The 16,973-nt window shown below is 40.1% G+C and overlaps 1 protein-coding gene across 5 annotated transcripts in view; it reads right to left on the bottom strand.

The window, feature by feature from the left end:
• Nucleotides 1-16,973, bottom strand: part of SLC12A7 (solute carrier family 12 member 7) — a 175,070-nt gene that overhangs the window by 9,411 nt on the left and 148,686 nt on the right. For 4 of the 5 annotated variants that reach the window (XM_069958576.1, XM_069958578.1, XM_069958577.1 and 1 more), the window contains 7 exons: nucleotides 16,274-16,393; nucleotides 13,995-14,099; nucleotides 9,530-9,698; nucleotides 9,123-9,318; nucleotides 5,520-5,689; nucleotides 4,581-4,712; nucleotides 4,330-4,437 (listed from right to left, as the gene is read on the bottom strand). In XM_069958576.1, the coding sequence (XP_069814677.1) occupies nucleotides 4,330-4,437; nucleotides 4,581-4,712; nucleotides 5,520-5,689; nucleotides 9,123-9,318; nucleotides 9,530-9,698; nucleotides 13,995-14,099; nucleotides 16,274-16,393 (1,000 nt within the window). Of the gene's footprint in view, nucleotides 1-1,292; nucleotides 1,410-4,329; nucleotides 4,438-4,580; nucleotides 4,713-5,519; nucleotides 5,690-9,122; nucleotides 9,319-9,529; nucleotides 9,699-13,994; nucleotides 14,100-16,273; nucleotides 16,394-16,973 lie in introns of all 5 variants that reach the window. The other variant, XM_069958580.1, reaches the window with a different exon arrangement.

Below are 16,973 nucleotides of genomic sequence, written 5' to 3'. Positions count from 1 at the left end.
CGAGTTACAACACAAAAAGACATTGAACAGCACAAAAAGGGAAAGTAACTACACTTATAGGAAGGTGGAAAAACATTTATCAAATGGTAAGTTTAAAGGGCCAGAGTTCTAAATATGTGTATAAATGTAGGTGTGACCTTATGTAAAACAGAGACTGATGTACTAGAACTGATTTTTGCAGATTTTTGAGTCACACCACTTCTTATTCCATTTTATCTGTAATGTGATCAAAAAGTCACAGCCTTCTGTGGTACCAAGAAAAACTATAGATCAGAGTACAAAAATTAGGCATCATACATCCCCATAGTTGTTATAAAAATAAAATAGTTAGTGGTCCCCATGCCCTTGCAGGGCCATGTTCCGCTTCTGGACCCCCGCGGATTCTAAATCTTAACCCACTGTGCTGCAGTCACTGATTGGCTGAGCAAGCTATCTTGCACCCTTTCCCGCTGAGTTGTGATGTACCAAAAAAAGGAGAGAAGATGACATTGGGCAGGGTCCAGGAGCACAGTGGATGCAGCGCAGCTAGGGCACAGGTTCTTTATCATGCTACCCCCACCCCCTGCCCGCAGTGTAATTATCAATTTTGCCAAACTTCTCTTTCAAGAAAAAGTTCAAATTTTTTTAGTAGGAAAATAAAGGTATATAAATTGGGTATTGCTGTAATAATCCTGACCCACAGAATACAGATAGCCTGTTATCTTTACAATTAAAAGTGTGGTGCGTGCAAGCAAAATTACCTATAAACCCCACAAATTTGTTTCCCTTTTCAATGTACATTTTTTGGTTAAATGTAAACTGTCCCTACAACTGTATGTACAAGAAAAATGATATAAGAGTTCTGGTTTCTAAGGGGAGGAAAAAAATGAAGCCATAAAAACAAAAATTGGCTGCATTCTTAAGAAGTTAAAACTACCTAAGGCAATGTTCACAGGCCGTTGAAATGACGTCTGTTTTGATACATACAATAGCTGTTATTATAAATAATTGCCGCTATTTGATGTTAATTTATGGCTGTCCAATAAAAACATTTGTCGTTTCAATGATCTGTGCACAGAGTCTAAATGTGTTACAAAAATTGCTTCTGTTGAAATTCTTTAACCTTTGATATACAGGATTTAGCCTTACTACATTAATTTATGTAGCCTATTAAAGGTTACTTCATTTACTCTTCTAGAAGTGCATTACTTCAAAACAACAAAAGTACAAATGTATTTTTTCAATAAGGGAAAAACTCTGGCACTTTAAATTCTTTAAACCAACAAAAGGGATGATGACAATGCCTGTACTACCTCTTTAAGTGGTTTGTCATTAGGTAGCAGAGAATTAGAGTCCTGTGCCACTGGTTGTGGAATACAGTAGATTTTTCTTCTAATTGAACCACGTGACTCATCTGTAATGCTCTGTATCTGGGACATAATGATTGCCCAGAGCACAAAAAAATTAGAAGGTTTCCACAAAAACAAGTTAAATTACAAAAGAAAAACATCCGAGGGATAGGGGAGTTAGAAGTATGACCAATAATACATGCAATGCAGACACATTTGGGGGATTTATTGAGATCTTGCACCTCTTTTTGGCATAATTAAGGAGCAACTTTGAAACCTATAAATCTATGAATTGCGACAATTGGATTTATGCAAGATATTTGGCGCAAGACCAGACATAAAAATTATAAATTCCCCCCAATGTATATAAACATGAAGAAAATCAGGTTAATATTTAATACAAACAGGAAATTTACACAAATCATTTATGTTAGTTTTATAGCCATGAGTGTCTTAGATTAGGTTTATTTCTGTAGGCACCGATCCATATGCTGAAAAAGCAAAGCTATTTATGTAATAACTGCTGAAAAAGTAACATTTTATTGTTGAGAAGAAGTTGCGGAGCCACAGCTTCTAGGGCATCAGTATTATAATTACTCATAAAGCAGAACCTTACTGGAAAATGTATTCCATAAAGAGCATTTTACTTATGGAAAAACGACATACTAAAAATAACGTTCCACAAAGCAAAAAAAATTGCAATCAATTGTATATGTTTCAGTGTTTCTCTTTATAGCTCTTTTATTCATTAAAAAAAAAGTCACAGTGATGGTGCGTTTACACAGAGATTTATCTGACAGATTTGTGAAGCCAAAGCCAGGAACAGACTACAATCAGGTCCTAAAGGAAAGACTGAGATTTCTCCTCTTTTCAAATCCATTCCTAGGTTGGGCATCCAAAACCTGACATAAATCTCTCTGTGTAAACGCACCATAACTGCTTTAAATCAACCATTTACAAGGTGTTTTGTCTACATTACTAGTAAATTCTAATTGATATAGTAATACTAATTATATTAACAATATCTCTAGTCAGGGTTGAGGGAAATCTGAATGGAGCAAAGTACGGTCTCCCTGTGCCAGCAGCTAAAAAGCACCCGCAGAGCATGCTTCATTGTAGGGATGCTACTGGGCAGCAATGTAACAAAATGTGAAGGAAAAGAAAAAAATCATTAGGTCTAAAGACTTTCTGAAAGCATTTTAAGTGGCTATGTAAATACTTGGTATTCCTATAAGATTTTATTAGCTTGTCAGAACACTTTCAATAAAAAAGCTGACTGGTCAGCATCCACATCTACCAAGTTTCTATTTTATTTTATGAGTTTATAGATATTGAAGCAGTTTCACAAAGCATTTTATTTCAGGAGATATTTTACATGGTGTATTTAATATCCATAAGTATCAATAATGTTAACCAGCTTGTGGAAAAAGTGCCCATGAATGCCTAAAAAAGAGCCTACATGTGTCTGAATGACAGCTCAATAGTTGTTAGTTATCATTTCCATTATGTTGCCCAGTTCTGGGCGGCACAGTTATTTACATACTGACAGTGCTTGGTGTGGGAAAAGGAGGCATTACCAATGTTTCTAACATTAAAGAAAGTAGAATAGCAGCCACTATACTATCAACTGACAGACTTCACATTATAAAGCTTTTATAAATCGTTGGCATTATGTAAGAGATTGCACTTAACAAGTGTGTTTGTACGAATTTTCATTTTAGTGTTGGAGGAAAACACTTGATATACAGTACTTGATAAATTTTAGCAACAAGATTTTTACTAATTTGTACATTCTTTTCCTGTTCTATAAGCAAGGTCTCACTAAGTGCCATTATCTACTTTGCATTTTTTATAGTAAGGATCTGTTTCTACGACTGACTTTCTTGCTTTCTATTATTTACTTTCTTGCTATGTTTTTTTATCCCTGAATACTGTTATTTTACTATTCGGCAATCTTTACTGTTCAATGAATTGTCAGAAGAGAGGAAGCTTCATGGCAAAATGGGGTGCGAATGCTATACTTAGGGGGTTGTGATTAGGTTGTTGAGGGCTATGTGAATCATATTTAGGCTATGTTCACACACTGTCAAAATGAGGGCAGTTTTTACTGAATGGTTATCATTTAACACCAGAAAATAGAGGTTATTTTATAATAAATTTTGACAGTAAGTGAATATAGCCTTGGGGGTGTGTGATTATGTAACACTTAAGGCCCTATTACATGAAATGATTATCGTCCGTATTTGGACGACATCGTCCGTTACAGCCGATAATCGTCTCGTGTAATAAAAGACAACGATCAGTTTACATGAACGATCAGCCGACATTGTTTCTGAACATGTTGAAAGACAAACGGCTATGATAGCAGCGATATGCTGCCATTGCTCCGTGGGATAGAAGCGGTGGCAGCAGACAGCTGCTATCTTCTAGGGGCTGCCCGGACGATCTGGCGATCACCCAGGCCCCCCCCCCCCCTGCACTCACCCGCTCGCTGCAGACACGTATAAAAGCACCAGTAGCAAGCAGGGAACGAGAAGCAAGCAAGTGATGACAGCGCTTGTTTGCTCCTCTCCATCGCCCCGTGTAATAGGGGCTTTAATCACATCCGCTATGTCAGTAGAGATGAGTGAACGTCGAGCATGCTCGAGTCCATCCGAACCAGATCGTTCTGCATTTGATTAGCTGGGGCTGCTGAACTTGGATAAAGCTCTAAGGCTGTCTGGAAAACATGGATACAGACAATGACTATATCCATGTTTTCTACATAGCCTTGGGGCTTTAACCAACTTTAGCAGCCACCGCTAATCAAATGCTGAACGATCGGGTTCGGATGGACTCGAGCATGCTCGAGGTTCGCTCATCTCTCTTTGTCAGATAGTCAAACAAATCGTAAAATTCCTTTACCTCAGGAGCTGGAAGGCATAGCAAGTAAAAACGCTATTGGAATTAGGGCATCCAAGACTGCATTTATTATATAAAGAACACAATATAACAAGCTTACCTCTCGCTCTCTTTCATTTTTAGATAGCTGCATTTGTTTAAGCATTTGTGATCTCTGTTCCATCATTAGCGTCTTCTCATATGTAAATGCTGAAATGTCATTTTCAAACTGAAATATACATGCATAAAAATTAACACATTAAAGTCTTATGTTTTAATATGCCCTGATTGCTCAAAAGCAATATGTCTTTATTATATCATACCATCAGTCATATAGGTAATATGGAAAAAAAAAAATTTAAACGAACCAACCATTTCAACAACTTCAACTTCAGCATCCAGGCGGAGATGATACAGGAACATCTGGAGATCTTTCTTCATCTGAATACTGTTATCATCCATTTGGGCAACTGTAAAAATCCGCATCCTGCACTTTCTCCAAACCTTTGGAAATGTCAGAAATAGACGTAATAACATTTATATAAAATTTACTGCATACATTGCTTACGTAAACAATGGCATGCTTCCCAAAATCTCCATGCCCCTGCAAACTCTGCGAGACGTTCAGAAAAGTTTATAGCCATAGAGTTCTAGTCCATGGGGGGTCCACAAGAGCTTAATTATATATACATGAAATATAAAGTTAAAGCGACTCTGTACCCATAATCTGACCCCCAAACAGTTTGAACCCTCGGATAGCTGCTTTTAAATCCAAGATCTGTCCTGCGGTCCGTTTGGCAGGTGATGCAGTTATTGTCATAAAACATTACTTTTAAAATTGCAGCCCTGTGCCCTGCGGGTGTATCTGTGCCCTAACTTTGCACTCCTCATCATTAGGAATGCTCCAGACAGATTGCCTCCTATTCACCACCTATGTTACCACAGCACATGGGCTGGATCATTATGACACCTGTGCAATGTTCAAAGAGAAGTAAATGTTCCAGTGGCATTCCTAATGATGAAGAGGGTGGGGGGGAGGAGGGACGGAGGGGTGGTGCAAAGTTAGGGCACAGATATGCCCATAGGGCACGGGGCGGCAATTTTAAAATTAATTTTTTATGACAATAACTGCATAACCTGCTGAACGGACCGCAGGACAGATCTTGGATCAAAAGCAGCTATCTGAAGGTACAAGTGGTTTGGGGGGGGGGGGGGGAGGGGTCAGATTGTGGGTACAGAGTTGCTTTAACACCTACAACCGGTAGAATACCAACTTGCCCACAAAATGATAATCATCCCACAACAACATACTTTATGTTGGCGTAACAGGAAAGGCAGCAACATCAGCATTCCTCCGTCATGAACAATCCACCATACATCAATATTTCCTTCAGCAAAACGTTCTTGGTTGGTAGGGAATGAATCAATATTTTTGGCCACAAGTAAAGCTTGTTGAGCTGTTGTTGCATCTCTTACAGTGTCTGTGGAAATACATATAATTAGAAAACAGTGCTACATCCACAATAGAGAACACAGATGGCTCCGGTATGCCCCTCTGTATAATTAACCCATAACTGGATATGGATTTATTCTGTGAAGATGTCACTATATAGGTGAACATTTGTGGCCCATGTTCACAAAGTTTAAAAGGACTTTACTATACAAAGTTTATGCTTTGTACTCAATAATATTACTGTATAAAGTAGGCAACTAATTTTCATCTAGTGGTGGGACTGGGTAGTTAACTGCAGAAAAGCCAAAACCATTTGCAGTTAGACTACACCAAGGAACACTTGGTGCTGACAGAATACCTTAAACTAGAGCAATTCAGTTGAAATCTATACTGCAAAATGAAGCTCTGACAGCCTAAAAAAAGCAAAAAGACAACCTCCTATTGTCCAGCCAGCCGCTGTCTCCTGTGGGCTGCCTGGACAATCTGACGATTGCACAGGCAGCCTCCCCACCCCCGGCTCTTAGGGCCCTATTCCACCGGACGATTATGGTTCAGATTATCGTTAAATCGTTCGAATCTAACCGATAATCGTTCGGTTGAAATGCAGTTAACGATTAACGATTGAACGAGAAATCGTTGATTGCTTTATAAGACCTGGAACTATTTTTATTGTTGCTCGTTCACAAAACGTTTGCATTGAATAAGACGTTGTTCGGTCGTTCGCAGTAGATACGAACGCAATAGCGAAGAAATAGCGAAGAAAAACGATTGCAAATACGATCATAAGTAATGATTATCGTTCCATGGAAATGAGTGAACATTTACACTTCTTTCGCAATAGTGGTCGTTTGAGATCGTTAATCGTTAACGATTATGCGAACGATAATCATCCGGTGGAATAGGGCCCTTACCTGCTCCTCCTCGTTCGCTGTCAGCGCTTGTAATAGTGCCTGCAGCGAGCAGGGGGGCGAGGAGCAAGTGCCCTGTGTAATAGGGACTTAAGGCTGCGTTTACACACAAAGATAATTGACCCAGGAATGGACCGGAAAAAAGGAGAAATCTCAATCTTTCCATTATGACCCGTTCTCCTGTTAATAGTATGATCCTGATTTTGGCTTCAGAAATTTGTCAGATAAATTAGTCAATTATCTGTGTGTGTAAACGCAGCCTTTATCCAGTTGTTATCAAAACAGCTTTGCTCTCAGTTAATCATTCTGTCAATACCCTTTTGTCTGCATTCCATTATTTGAGCAAGCTGTAATGTGAAGTTATGCACATTTCTCAAAACTGTTAGATCCGTGGATCACGATTGTTTACTATACCCTTTATGCCTTTGACTTTTTTTTTAATTTATATAAACAGACAATAAAATTCACAAATCATTTGTTAAAAATTTTTTAGAACACAATAGGTGAAAACAAGATTGATATTCACAACATAAAAGTGACAGACAAATATTATAAGTCCCCCCAAAACCCTAAGAGCAAAAAAAAAAAAACCCTATACTTCAAATTATTCCTTCTCAACAACCCCAATTATTTTTAAAATGTTTACGACCTTTTTTAAAATCCATTAAGGACTCCCTCTCAAATATCTGCACCCTATCAGGTTTAACCATCTTTTAATAACTTACAATCCTTTTGGAGGAATCAAAGGACAGGCCCAGGGCATATGTAAATAGTCTGCACCATCTTGACCACATTTGCTACAGTGGTCATCTTCTCTAAGGCAGATCTTGTAAAGGAAAGCTGGGTGGTAATGCAACCTGTTAATGATTTTAAATTTGATCAACCTGGTGATTTTTATGAATAGAAGAGTATTCTATTCTGTGTGTGTGTAAACACAGCCTTAATCCAATTGTTATCAAACAGCTTTTCTCTCAGTTAATCATTCTGTCAAGATCCTTTTATTTGCCTTCCTATATTTGAGCAAGCTGTAACTATGTTAGATCCGTGGAACACTATTGTTTACAATATCCTTTATGCCTTTGACTTTCTAGTTGTTCTTTACAAGAACAGACCAGCGCAGGAATGCAGAGTTTTTTGTTTTTTAACCGCTGCCCTGTTCCCTTAAACAGAGATGGTCTATCACAGGGCAACGGCCTAGCATGAAACACTGGGGGGGTGGGCCCACTGACCCCAGTATGACAAAACCCCCTCCAGTCTGACGCGGCTCCATTGCAATTTATGATCCAAATGGTGATGGACCTGATCACATGACCCGCAGGTCCTCAACCTTACAGTGAGGAGATCAGCCTGACAGACAGGAAGAGGGAGATGTGTGTGTATGTGTGTTTGTGCATGTTGGTGGTGTCTCAAGTGATTATGCAAAATGAAAGGATGGATGAGGTGCCTGGTGAGGCTCTGTTGCCCAAGGGCCCGCAAAACCTGGAGCTGGCCCTGTCCAAACTGCTCAAACGGTTATATAGCTGTTAGGTCAAGGAGACATGGTACCTTTCATACAGTATGTGCCTGTGCTTCCATAACATGGAAAATGCTTTTATTTACTGTACTTGTGCAAAGTGTTTAAGCAGCTTTTCCAAGGCTCCAAAGTGCTCAGGGCTGTAACGCTTCCACCCTTCCATTTCTGACCCTGCTTGGGACTCCATCTGATTATCAATCATGCAGGAACAGGGATGGAAGACGGAAAAGGGGGTTACAGCCTTCAGCACTTTAGTGGCTTGAGAAAGAAAAGACACTTTGGACAGTAGGATATTTGGACATTTTTTTTTTATGGAAGGATAAACAGACATATGAAAGCTATATGTCTCCTTGCCCTAACAGCGTCAGCATAGAACTTGAACTGCAGCAGACAGATTCCCTTTATAACAAAACATAATGTAAAATAAAAGTATGGATATGACTTGACTTTCTCCAAAAGCAGGGCTTTGGCAGCTCAGGGCAGCTTTAAACTACTAATTTTTTATGAACTTTCTGAAGCTTATATCACAGGGTTGGAGTGACAGATTGCAATAAGAGTTAAATAAGCGAAACTCCTCATTCAGGATAAGAAGCCCTATTGTACACTGCCTGTACTTTACTGAGCAAAAAAGTTGCTTTAAGAGCTGACATGGAGCACTCTGCTTTTATCAATGTCCATGTCAGAACCTGCAGACCTATTCATAACATGGTCCCAGCTCAATACCACATCACTGGTTTCGGGCAAGAAACGAATGAGCAGAGAACCAGGGCATGAGCTGCCCTTCAGTTCTTGACACATACATCAGAGGCAGCAGAGAGCCCCAAGCCAGCTCCTACTGCTGCCACACAATCTAAAAGCGTATCACACAAAATGTATTTTTTAAAACACTTGTATTACATAATGATATAAAATTTATTAAATCAATGTATTACAAATATATTGTACAGAATACACCTTTAATATTTTAAAGTTACTTAAACAGACTTGAACTGTAAACTAAATAAGGATATAAGCATACAATGAACAAAGACAACACCCACCAACAAAAGGTTTCCAGCTGTAAGGATTATTTGGCTGCTTCCATGAGTGCGGCCAAGCCATTAATACAGTGTTGTGCTTCATGCCACCAAGACCAGCTGACTGGATCAAGTGTGACATTCCATCGCGTACGCTGGGCGACACAACTAACTGACAAAATCCTTTTGTCTTCTCTGTTATCATTAAAGCTTTAACATTCTACAAAAGAAATAGAAAATATACAGAATGTTTTGATTCTGGTTTTAAAGAGCACTTCTACATAAAATACAAAATAACCATATAAATAAAGAAAGATAATGCTGAGTAACATTCATAGAAAACACTATACATTTTAATATGGGTTACAGCAATTAATTAGTAATTATACCTTCATATTGTATGAAAGCGGTCTTAGGATGACTGTACTTACATCTTCGCCTTTCTGTGCTTCAACATGCATATCTAGAAATGTCCCTTGCAGAACAGAACCAACAATTGTTAATCCTTTGCCGGCCTTTAGCTGAGTGGTCAGTGAAAGAATTCGGGGATGCTTCACATTCTGCTCAGAGTCTAAGTTTACCAATACAAGAATCTGAGGTCTGAAATAAAGACAAAACATAAAAAACATCAAGAATTTCCACAGTGGCGAAATTATTTCCCAAAACATTTTAGAAAATCTGAATTGAGGATACTGAAGCTATGGTTTAATAAGGCCACATTCTCTTTAACTCAATGTTTCATGTTTCTAGGACAAAGGGAATGACTGGAGGGAAAAACAAAACCACTCAACCCAAAGCTCAGTCAGCATTCAGACACTCCAGGGGAGGTGCCCCAGTAATGGCCATGTACATTTAGTACACTGTACTTCCTCTAATCAATGGCCTCAAAATGTCATCAAAACAAAACCAAATTAATACTTTAAACACAATGTAGTGTCTCTAAAGAGAACTAACAGAGATGATAAACCAATGCAACTCAATCAACATCAACAAAAAACACCCAATTGAAAGGTGATTTTATGGCGGATACCAGACTACAGGAAAGTCCATATGTAGTCTACCTCTGCAGTCATACTTCTGTCTCCTACTTCTTGCTAACACTCACTTGGTAAGTTAGCAAGAAGTAGTGGACATGTGGAGGGCAATGCGATGAAAGGATCACACTTTGTTTGCAGTGTGTTACCATTGGCGGGGATCGGTTCCTTGAATGAAAGGTTAAGCGAATGGATAGATTTAACACTACAGACCCTAGTTTTTAGGTGCTTTGGGTTTTTACAGGATACCAAACATGTATTAAAAAGTGTTGATGGCATAAAGTGGCAAGATGACTACACTTGGATTACGAGTGACATTGAGTCACTATATACCTGTATACTTAATTCATTAGCCATTGAAGCCCTGTTGTATCATCTTCATAGATACTCTGCATACCATGAAGATCTAATTTCTTTCATTATAATGGCAGTAGAGTACCTATTGGGACATAATTATTTTATGTTTAATAAAGTGTTTTATCTTCAATGCAAAGGTGCTTTAATGGGTGCTAAATTCTCACCAGTGCTAGCAAATCTTTTTGTAGCCTGGTGGGAAGAAATGCACATATTTCATGTCTCCAATCCGTTCCGTGATTCCATTATCTTGTATGGCCGCTACATCGATGATGACGTCATCATCATTTGGGCAGATGATGTGGCGGCCATACCAGATTTTATGGATTATTGTAACAGCAATTCTATGTCCTTAAAATTTACCTATGAATGGAATCGTGAAAGTATTTCCTTTTTAGATGTAAAGCTGACGGCTAAATCAGGGGAAATTGAAACACAAAATTATAGAAAACCTACCGCTGGCAATACTGTTCTTAGGGCTGATTCTTGCCATCCCATTCACACTACCCGTAGCCTGCCAGTGGGAGAGTTCGTGCTCATGCGCAGGAATTGCTCTTCCTTGCAGGGCTACGAAAAAGAGTCTGTTGGTCTCAGTGCTCGCTTGAAGAAACGAGGCTATATGGAACATAATATTGCCAAAGCATATCATAATGCACAGAAACGAGACCGCAGGGATCTTCTTTACAAAAAGAGACAAGACTTCTCAAGAAAGCCCACGTTTGTCACTACGTATTCACGTCAATTTTCTGACATACGGGACATTATTGAGAAGTTTCTACCTGTACTGTATCAGGATCATACATTGAAAAAAATTGTGCAGAATGTTTGTAATTTTTCTACTAAACATCCTCCCACTTTGGGTAGCCTTTTGGCACCTTCTCATGTAAATACAGTGTCTAGTAGTCCAACTTGGTTAACCACTAGAGGTAATTTTAAATGTGGAGGCATTAGATGTAGTTGTTGTAAATATATTCAACTTACTAATAAAATTACCAACAAAGTAGAAAATACGGAATACAAGATGAAAAGTTACATTAACTAACGCCACATGGGTAATTTATTATGTATTCTGTAAATCATGTGAAACTGGCTATGTAGGTTGCACTAGTCGCAGGTTAAAAGACCAGTTATGTGAACACATTTATGGTGCTACACATGCTAATGCTAAAAATCCATCAAATGTGGCTAAACATTTTTCTCTAGTCCATGCAGGAGATGTATCATCACTTTCTATTATGGGCATAGAGAGAGTATTTTGCCCTGATCGTGGTGGTAACAGAAGACAGAAACTTCTAAACCGTGAAGGATATTGGATTCTTATGTTGGATTCCTCATCTCCCAAAAGACTCAACCGTAGATTGGATTTGATCATGAACTATTAAATTGTATATAATGTTTTGTACTTTTGTAATTTTGTATTGTTGCACTGTGCACTTTTGTGCGTTTTTTCATGTCTTCACTTGCATATGTCTATGTAGAAAGTAATGGGATTCAGGTGATGTGTGGGAGGGACTACATGTTTATTTCCCTATATACACTCACCAGCCACTTTATTAGGTACACCATGCTAGTAACGGGTTGGACACCCTTTTGCCTTCAGAACTGCCTCAATTCTTCGTGGCATAGATTCAACAAGGTGCTGGAAGCATTCCTCAGAGATTTTGGTCCATATTGACACGATGGCATCACACAGTTGCCGCAGATTTGTCGGCTGCACATCCATGATGCGAATCTCCCGTTCCACCACATCCCAAAGATGCTCTATTGGATTGAGATCTGGTGACTGTGGAGGCCATTTGAGTACAGTGAACTCATTGTCATGTTCAAGAAACCAGTCTGAGATGATTCTAGCTTTATGACATGGCGCATTATCCTGATGAAAGTAGCCATCAGATGGTCAGCAACAATACTCAGGTAGGCTGTGGCGTTGCAACGATGCTCAATTGGTACCAAGGGGCCCAAAGAGTGCCAAGAAAATATTCCCCACACCATGACACCACCACCACCAGCCTGAACCGTTGATACAAGGCAGGATGGATTCATGCTTTCATGTTGTTGACGCCAAATTCTGACCCTACCATCCGAATGTCGCAGCAGAAATCGAGACTCATCAGACCAGGCAACGTTTTTCCAATCTTCTACTGTCCAATTTCGATGAGCTTGTGCAAATTGTAGCCTCAGTTTCCTGTTCTTAGCTGAAAGGAGTGGCACCCGGTGTGGTCTTCTGCTGCTGTAGCCCATCTGCCTCAAAGTTCGACGTACTGTGCGTTCAGAGATGCTCTTCTGCCTACCTTGGTTGTAACGGTTGGCTATTTGAGTCACTGTTGCCTTTCTATCAGCTTGAACCAGTCTGCCCATTCTCCTCTGACCTCTGGCATCAACAAGGCATTTCCGCCCACAGAACTGCCGCTCACTGGATGTTTTTTTCTTTTTCGGACCATTCTCTGTAAACCCTAGAGATGGTTGTGTGTGAAAATCCCAGTAGATCAGCAGTTTCTGAAATACTCAGACCAGCCCTTCTGGCACCAACAACCATGCCACGTTCAAAGGCACTCAAATCACCTTTCTTCCCCATACTGATGCTCGGTTTGAACTGCAGGAGATTGTCTTGACCATGTCTACATACCTAAATGCACTGAGTTGCCGCCATGTGATTGGCTGATTAGAAATTAAGTGGTAACGTGCAGTTGGACAGGTGTACCTAATAAAGTGGCCGGTAAATGTATGTCCCAACATACCTATATACCAACTATCTATGATTAAGGGCTAACAGCCAGAAACGCGTTAGATGTGGACTTTCTATTTTTGTATCTGCCTATTTGTTACTTTTTAATGGAATAATAAATGAAGACAAAGCCTTTTATTGGACGTGCTGACCCTCACTCGTAAATTTCTACATATTCTGTGTTACCATAGAGTCATATAGATTTGCATAGAAGCAATAAGACACTATGTTATTGTTCATGAGTTTAAACTGGAAATTTGGTTTAAAGAGGATGTACCACCCGGTACATCCTCTTTAAACTGAACCCACGGATCGATCGGCGCCGGCACGGGGAAGCCGGTGCCGCGTTCCGTTTTTCGGACCGCCACCCGGTTCCCGAGCACGGCGCTGTTCAATCCAGCGGTATCAGCCGGTGCTGAAGCACTGGAGGTCGGCCGGCCCGCCCCCAGTGGGAGGGAATTCCCTCCCCTGTATGACGCAGCTCGCTTAGAATGAATGGAGCCGCGTCATACAGGGGAGGGAATTCCCTCCAACTGGGGGGCCGGCCGACCTCCAGTGCTTCAGCACCGACTGGTACCTCTGGATTGAACGGCGTCGCGCATGGGAACCGGGCGGCGGTCAGAAATACGGACCACGCCACCGGCTTCCCCGTGCCGGCGTCGATCGATCCGTGGGTTCAGGTTAAAAAGGATGTCCCCGGGTGGTACATCCTCTTTAAAGTGTTAATAATAAAAAATGGGATTGGGAAAAGGATCAGCCACAATAAAAATTAAATATACATACCTCCAGTTTTTTGTATGCGTGGCACCATGTTCTACTCTAAGCAAAGCATATCGAGCTGCATTTAAGGATAATCCTCGAATTCCATCTCCCCATTCTTTTTCTGCCCTAGATTGGAATTTCACAGATTTTACAAATTATGGCGATTATGGCAATAAAGTAAAAGCAAAAAGTAAAGACTGTTCAAGTAAAATCAATCCTATTCATAGAAAAATAAGAACAGACCGATTTCACATTTGTTCTATATGAGATAAGACAGATGGAACATGAAAACAATACAGAAGTAAGTGCCACTCACCCAAGTTGTCTTTATCTGTAGCATTTATTGATCCAACGTGCTCCCAAATAAACAGGAAATCCATAACAGATTCCAGGGTGCTGTAAGTAGTAACAGCAGTCTCACGCTAAGCAGCGCTTCTTGAGGTCTGAAGAGGCACTGCCTTTACTGTTTGCAACACCCTGGCTTCTGTTAACATGTTTTGTCTATGTGAATGAGCACGCTGGATTAATGACATTTTTGGATTCAATTAACTTGAGTGAGCGCCACTCATTACTTATATTTTTGGGTGGGTATATGGACTGTGGACATGCATCTTGGAGTACGGCATCACTCTGGCTTGTGATTTGATTCAGATGTTTTAATCCATCCAGTATTTTGGATGTGCAGTGCCTACTTAAAGGGAATCTGCCATACCAGGTACAGAGCTGCAGGGTAGGGCAGATACATAAGAAATAAAAAAAAAATGAAGCCTTAGTCTTTGCTGATGGCTATTTGCATATTAGTTTGAAAGTTGAAGTGCAACAAGAGCTATGCTGAGCCACAGTATGCACGCTTCTTCCCTCACACACCCTCCCTGTCTTGACTGATTGACATAGAGGGCTGAGCCTTTCAGAGTCAAGGCAGGGAGAGATAGGGGAAGAGGCACAGCAACACTTCTGTGGCCCGTCAGCTTCCAAGGAAAAATGTAAGTTTATAGTTCTGCAATTGGAAATTAGCAAAGACAAAGGCATCAATTGTTTTACCTCCCTATGACCTATCTGCCCGGTGTCTGCAGCTCTTAACCTGGTACAGACCTGACAGATTCCCTTTATATGAAGCATGTGCTCTTTACAACATTCAATCTGGTTTATGCTCCTCCTCTCTTCCTTGAAAAAAATAACTCTACACAGAGCTAATTTATAGAAGGACATACAGCATGGAGGGTCAATGCTTAAAGGGGACCTGTAATCACTTTTATACTCTCATGCCCCCTGTCTCATTCAATCTGTCGAAAGACCACAATCAGCACATATTGTGCATGTCAGCTGATCGTGGTCTTTTAACAGGCACTATTACACCAATGGCCAGAACGGCTGATAATCATTTTGGTGTAATATGGCCTTTAGTATGGAACAAAACATTATTGGAAGCCAGCAAAATAGAAGCGCAACCGAGACCAGAAGATCTAATAGTAGGAGCAACGGGGGAGTAACAGAGGCAATTATGCTCTTTGATTTTGTTTTAATGCATGTAAGTTAACTCTTTGCCCAGTAAGCCCCTTTAAAGGGAATCTATTACTAGGTTAGATAATCCTAACCCGTATTTAGTTTTTAATAAGCCAGAAGACAGAGGCTGCACATACCTACATTATGTTTGTGTGCTGCAGCATTATTGAGTAACTTTGACATTTGTCAATATGTAAATGGTTGTGTTCAGTGCACTGGAGGCAGTCCTTTACTGCTTAGTGCCTAAATCCGTCCACCCGCTGGCTTCTGTAGAACACCTACTTATTAATATTCATTAGCAGGTGTTCTGCAAAAGTCAAAGGGTGAATCGCTGCACTGAGTGATAAAAGGGCTGTCTCCAGTGCGGTGAAGAATTGATATAAATTAAAGTTACTAAATAGAGATGAGCGAACCTCGAGCATGCTCGAGTCGATCCGAACTGGAAGTTTCGGCATTTGATTAGCGGTGGCTGCTGAACTTGGATAAAGCCCTAAGGCTATGGGGAAATCATGGATATAGTCATTGGCTGTATCCATGTTTTCCAGACAACCTTAGAGCTTTATCCAAGATCAGCAGCCCCAGCTAATCAAATACCGAACGTTCGGGTTGGGATCGACTCGAACCCGAACCCGGTTTGCTCATCTCTTTTACTAAATAATGTTGCTGTGAATGTCTGCTCATGCTTGAGTAAATTTAACTCTATTTAAAAAAAAACTATCAAAAAATGTGTAACACAAGACCATAAAGAACATTTTAGACAGTACAATGGAAAGATAAGGGTTGTTATATTGACTCACCCTCTATATTCAATATATTTATAAATACATCCTGCTATTAGCATAGCAACTAAAGCATAATACCATGAACAAATGAACATCAAAGCAAGGCATAAGCTCATTCCCACAAATGAAAGTGTCCTGAAAAGCAAACAGAAAAACAATTAGTTAAGTATTAAGTCAAAAGGGCTGGTGTTGAGATGAAAGGGGTCTGGCTCTTATCCGCCTACCCCAGGAAGAGGCCACAGCGCTCAAGCCTAGTGCTACAGACTTTTCAATTTCAGTGTTTATATTTCCCTACGAGCCAGGGCTTATGCAAATAGCTGATCGGTCTGAGTGCTGAGAGTAATGCTGCGTTTACACAGAGAGATTTATCTGACAGATTTTTGAAGCCAAAACCAGGAACAAACTACAAACAGAAAACAGGTCATAAAGGAAAGACTGAGATTTCTTCTCAAATCCATTCCTGGCTTTGGCTTGCAAAATCTGTAAACGCACCATAAGCCCCACCGATCTGATACTGATGGTCCAGTCTTAGGTCTGGTGTTAAATTTTTACAGCCCAGATAACCTATTTGATGAAAACACTGCCTGTCAATAATTCTCTGAGCTCCACAGAAATGTTCTGTGTCATGTAGATGACATGACAGCAGCAGGAATGATTTTCTGTAAGTGATTGACATTAGTTGATGCACAATCACACATAGCGCACATTACAGGGG

This window comes from Dendropsophus ebraccatus, chromosome 2, assembly GCF_027789765.1.
Source record: "Dendropsophus ebraccatus isolate aDenEbr1 chromosome 2, aDenEbr1.pat, whole genome shotgun sequence".
In the NCBI taxonomy this organism is placed as follows: Eukaryota; Metazoa; Chordata; class Amphibia; order Anura; family Hylidae; genus Dendropsophus; species Dendropsophus ebraccatus.
The sequence above is the reverse complement of the archived record's forward strand: the minus strand, read 5'-3'. Positions and strand labels throughout refer to the sequence as shown.